The sequence below is a fragment of the Nuphar pumila genome, unplaced genomic scaffold, assembly GCF_984573655.1.
Source record: "Nuphar pumila unplaced genomic scaffold, dmNupPumi1.hap1.1 HAP1_SCAFFOLD_389, whole genome shotgun sequence".
NCBI lineage: Eukaryota > Viridiplantae > Streptophyta > Magnoliopsida > Nymphaeales > Nymphaeaceae > Nuphar > Nuphar pumila.
In genome coordinates this window covers 42919-48567 of record NW_028323320.1, presented here as the reverse complement: position 1 = coordinate 48567, position 5649 = coordinate 42919, and the positions used below count along the sequence as shown (strand labels likewise).

The 5649-nt window shown below is 52.4% G+C and overlaps 1 protein-coding gene across 1 annotated transcript; it reads left to right on the top strand.

Annotated features, from left to right (window-relative positions):
* Window positions 1-642: 642 nt before the first annotated feature.
* Window positions 643-1872, top strand: LOC149810324 (uncharacterized). Its single transcript, XM_089994294.1, has 2 exons — window positions 643-955; window positions 1007-1872. The coding sequence occupies exons 1-2, from the start codon at window positions 643-645 to the stop codon at window positions 1870-1872; spliced, it is 1179 nt and encodes a 392-aa protein (XP_089850420.1).
* The last annotated feature ends 3777 nt before the right edge of the window (window positions 1873-5649 follow it).

The window sequence follows — 5649 nt, the reverse complement described above, 5'->3', positions numbered from 1 at the left end:
GGGGCTCGCGCCTTCGGCCGATGCTTTCGGGTAGTTAACACCCTCGGCCAGCTGAGGACCTACCTGATGATCATCTACTTGTTGCCAGGCCGCTGAGATGTTTTCCACGGCACAACATGGCACAATGACCAGCCGGTGAATTGTGATTTCGCAATTGTCTACATGGGCGCCAGGAGTGGTAAGCTGCTTGCCGTTCGATGCCGGCTTCAAAATCAATCTTTCGAGTTTGGCAATCCCTCTCAGTATCACTGCAACGACTGCGTTTGAGCATTTGGGGGATGCTCACACAGATTGTGTTCACTGTACCGGGAATTGTCCCGTGGGTTGTCCCGTTTTGTGGCCTAAAATATATCAGTTGCTTGAATTGGTTCTGTTGTGCAGCGACAGGGTCGACGACTATCTAGGTCGTTGCACGAGAATGTCGCAGCACTAGACGTTGCCTTTACAACGTCATAGCGTATACTGTTTGTTCAACTGATTATTTGTGACGCCTTCTCAATCGTATATAAGGCTCTCTTTCTCTCTGATGTAAATAGATCATTGGTTTTCTCCTTCCTTTGCAACAGGTTATGGGCCTAGCACAAGGATAGTATTTGAGTGTGTGAATTAATTGGTTTCGTTAAACTCTCTCCGCGAATGACAATGGACTCGAAGGTGCTGTTCGACAAATTGGGAGATGGGAAATACGCTTCGTGGAGTGTACGCATGCGAGCGTATCTGACGACGAAGAAGCTAGCACGGTGGCTTGAGACCGTGCCGGGTGATGAATCTACCTTGGATGAGATTGCTGATGCTGCTTGTGCTCGTGCCACTATTATGCTGGGCATCAGTGATCGATGGATTCGCATTGTTGATCATCTTGAGGATGCACAAGCTATGTGGCGTAGTCTGGCTGAAGAACATCTCACGACGTTACAGCCGTTAGCTGGTAGCCTGCAGTCCAAGTTGTTTGCGGGTAAGATGACTGGTTCTTAGACGATTGAAGAATGCATCAACTCTGTTGAAGACATTCAGCGTGACCTTACTCGTGTTCGCATGGCTGTTCCTGATGCCATGGTGGTTGCGGTTATCTTGCGTGGCTTGTCGCCTAAGTTTGCGCACTCTGCGACTGCACTGGCTGTTCAAGCGCACACTTTTACTGTGACTACTCTGCGCGCTGCACTGCTGACTGTCGAGACACTGCTTAAGAATACTAAGACTCATGCTCGAGCATTCAGAGCTGACGCGCGTCCTCCCAGGCAGTCCAACCGTCCGTCTTTCACCTGCCATCATTGTGGCCAGGAGGGGCACCGCAAGTTCAACTGCTCGCTGTGGCTGGCAACCAAGACCGGCAAGGCTTCTGTGGTTGAGTCCACTTACGCCCCTGGATACCCCAAGGAATTTTCCTCTGACTCTGGACCGTCTGGTGCGCTCTCATGTCCTGCGGCTGATACTGTGTTGCCATGGATGGTGGACTCGGGAGCTACGGATCATATGGTCTCGTCAGCTAGTGGACTTGATGACGTGTCTTCATTTAAATCGCTGAAACCAGTCATGTTTGGTGACGGGCAGCATGGGGCAGCCGTAGGGCAGGGGAGTGTCACTATTTCGGGTGCCCATGGGTTGCTTAGGGTGCATGCAGTGCTCATTGTGCCTACGCTGGAGAGCAATATCCTCTCTGTTTCGCGCCTTATGGAGCGCGGTGTCAGTCTTCAGTTTGATTCTTCTACCATGGCGGTGGCTTTTGAGCGGGATGGCAAAATTATTGGGTCTGCTTTGGAAGAAGGTGGCTTGTTCTGGTTGGAACAGCGCCACATTCGGGCTCATGCTGCTAATGGCGGCTTTGCAATGGCATCAACGCTTGGGTCATGCTGGGTACTCTGCGCTGGGTAATATGCAACGCAAAGGGCTGCTTCCAGCTGCTGGTCTGGCCCCTAATGCTTTTGAGGGGCTCCCGGACTGTGGTGAGTGCGCACAGGGCAAGCAGCATCGTGCATCTCACCCTGAGTCTCCGCTTGTCACTGAGACGCTTCATAGGGTGCACTCTGATCTCATGGGGCCTATGCGGGTTGTGGCGCACGGGGGATTTCGGTATGTGCTCACACTGATAGATGCGCACACCTCGTATGTTGCTGTTGCCCTGCTCAAACACAAGTCTGAGGCTCTCGCTGCTGTCAGGCGTCTCATCACTTGATTTGAAACGCAGTCGGGTGCACGGGTAAAGCGATTCCGGTCTGACTGTGGGGGAGAGTATCTCAGTGCTGAATCTGATGAGTATTTCTCTGACAAAGGCATACTGCATGAGTGCACTTCGGCTTATACGCCCGAGCAGAACGGAAAGGCTGAAAGACTAAATCGCACGTTGATGGAACGCGTTGGGACGGTGTTGGTGGACTCAGGATTGCCACATGAGTTATGGGGAGAAGCCGTAGGGTATGCATGTGACACATACAACTGCATACCGCAGTCTGGACAGGACATTAGCCCTCATCAACGCTTCTATAATGAGAAGCTCTCTGTCACTGGCATGCATGCTTTCGGGAATCCTGTCTGGATACTGATTCCCTCTGCTCATCGGCACAATCTCCAGCCAAAATCTATCTCGGGAGTGCTGGTGGGTTATGAGGCACCACTTGGCTCTTACTCGTATCGTGTGTGGTCTCAAGGACACATTAAGATCACGTGCGATGTTGTGTTCCAGAAGCCGTCTGACTTGGCAGATCTGGAAGAGGCTGGTGAAGAGGGGCTTACTACGCAGTGGAAGCAAGCTGCGACGCAGGGTGTCGCGAGTGCCTCGGATCCGGCAAGCGAGGACGCGGCCTCGAAGATGGAGGAGTGCGGGTCAATTCCAAGAGAATGGCCAGTCGCCGTGAGCGCATGGACAGAGAGCAAGTTTGACACGAGCGAGGGCACATACAAGACATCACGTAAGTGCAGCAGCCCATGAGTGGTTTTGAGCCGCACTCGCCCCATGCCTAGGGCGTGCTCACATGTCCCGTTCCCAAAGTGACAGGGGTCGGTTTAGGATACCCGACATAATTTGCCAGAATGTGCCGCTCGCGAGTCATACTGTCTGTGGCCCCACTATCCAGTACCCATTCACACTGTGCGTGCACCCGGGAGGAGGAATACATGCCTTGGTGTGGCTTAGGGTAGCCTGGCGCGAAGGTACCAGGCTGCGGGTATTTCTCCTGGAGCTTCATAACGCAGAAGGGCGTGATATGACCAGCATGGCCACAAAAGTGACATTTCCGCTCCTCAGAAGCGGATGCTGAGCCTTCTGGTGTGCGGTCCCGTGGGGTGCGCCTGGGTGACGCACTGCGACTGCGACGGTCAGTACTGCGACCTCTTCGTTCAGCTGCCAGCGCAATAGCGGGACGCTCCAGTGGGGGCAGGTCGCTCTCCAGAGCATAAAGAGCAAGACGCAGCGTGTCAGGGGTGTAAGTATGGGCATTTAGACGGAGATGGGGACGGCTTGCGTCAAAGCGCACACTGAGACCCCTAATCAACTGGTTGACTACCGTGGCCACTGGGACCCCAGCAGCAATGGAGGTCAGCTGCTCATTCAGCTCCAGCGCCCTGTCGACGTACGCATCTGCACTTTCGACGGCACCCTGGCGGATTGCAAACAGCTGCTCAGCGTGGAGATGACCAGTCATCAGGGGGTGGAACAGCCCGCCGTCGTGGTACGAAACGTGTTCATTTTGAGACTGATGAGTTGCATGACGCACACCTATTCAGTAATTCATCTGTACAGCATCCTCCCTCCACAGACCGGAGGATCTCAACCCAAACACACAGGAAAACAAAGAAAGAAATTTGTATCTGCTGCGGGCGAAGGTAATTATGGTGACGTGCCTCCAGTAACGTCCACATAGCAAAGGCGGATGCAGCGCCTTCAATCACACGCGCTGCGGCGTCATCAACATTCATTTCTATGTAAGCTCGTGCGATTTCGTCACCTTCAAGTACAGCTGGATCAGCATTCTCGCCAGGCGCTCCTCGGAGATGGCGACGAAGGTTCTTCGTTGTTGCAAAAGCGAGCATTTTCTTACTCCACCTTGGCCAATTGCGCGAGGTGAGTAGGAAGCCAGGTCCATGCCTGGACAGTGCTCCGCTGCGGTCATCCATACTAGGCACTGTTGCCGTTTACATACAGAATCAGACAAGTAGTGCAGCAAACGTGCTGCTTATATACTGTAGACGTATCCAATGAAAGTCCTAGAAGCGTGTATCTTGTAAGCATGTCTACGTTCACGTGATCCAAGGAACTCACCATGCGCACGTTCTATGCATGGGCTAATCAACTATTAGCTAAGGTTCCTCACGTAAGACATCACACAATTTGTCACTGACTGACCAATATACACTGAACCTTAACACTCCCCTTCAGGCAGTGCAAAGTGTGAACTTATTGTCCAATGCCCATGCCCTTGAGGCATCGAGTGTTAGCATCCTACCACTGTACCACTTGACCAGACCCATAACTGGTGGTGCACCTTTAGATACCAGACCCATAGACTAGGTTGGATGTATATATATCCATAACCTAACATCCCCCCAGTTTTTTCAAGCTGGCATCGTCCTCGATGCATGCCTAGTGCGTGGATTCCCGCTTCCCGATGTAGGTACGCCGACCTCTTCCCTTAGCCCATTATTCACGGTCCTTGATCCACACACCGGATGCATTTGTCGCTTTATTATGGGAATAGTCTGTATCTTCTTTCCGAATATCATCCGGCAGTGGGTAGATCATGATCTCACCAGCCAAACAGCATAAAGCTTCCCGTCATCGACGGGGTTTGAACTGGTGTTGTAACCGATACCATGTTAGCATCCTACCACTGTACCACTTGACCAGTCCCAAAACTGGTGGTGCACCTTTAGATACCAGACCCATAGACTAGGTTGGATATATATATCCATAACCTAACAATCTTCCCGGGCTGCGCGGCGAGATACGTGAAATCGTGACCAACGAGGGCAGAGGAGTCCGTCATTCCCCCCAAGGCAATCATCGAGAAGGGCATGTTCAGTGCCTTAGACAGCGCCAGAGTCACTGCAGTATTTCCCGTCCCAAAATCTCCTTGCAGCCCTATTGACATCCCCTTGGATCCCGGGTTCATCAGCCACTGCGCCAGCACCCGGAGCAATGCACGCTTTGTCTTATTCTGCCCGAATATCGCTGTGTCCAAGCTGGCCGACACGAACGAGAGCGTCTGCGGAATGCTGCCATCGGGTGCAAACCGGCCGCATCCCGTGGGGATCCTGCAGACAAACTCGCTCGAGGTATTCTCTCCGCTTCACCATGCTGTCCTCGCCCACAACACATGTCCATGGTCTTCAACAACTTTCTGGTTTGATGAGGCTTGAAGCCAGCCCCCAGTATCTTGAAGCGCATAGGCATGTCGTCGGTCTCTTCAGCAGCATCCTCTTGTGCCGCGACTATGGCGCGCCTCTTAGCAGGTTTCAACGCACGCCAGTACGCAAGCTCGTGCAAAGAGTAGTACACAAGGAATCTGTTCCGGACAGGCTTATCGCGTTCGTGTTTTTTGGGTGGCATATGTTCTTTCAAAGGGCAGTAGGGGATAAATTCTCTAGTATGTCTGTACTTTTATGCTGGGGAAGAGATTAGTGATACATTATTCTAAATTATACAAGACACGCCGT

What these genes read in the sequence shown, in the direction of transcription:
- LOC149810324 (XM_089994294.1), top strand. Translation starts at nt 643, where the DNA reads ATGGACTCGAAGGTGCTGTTCGACAAATTGGGAGATGGGAAATACGCT. An exon ending in GCAGTCCAAGTTGTTTGCGG is followed by an intron (nt 956 to 1,006) that starts GTAAGATGACTG and finishes ACTCTGTTGAAG; the next exon opens with ACATTCAGCGTGACCTTACT.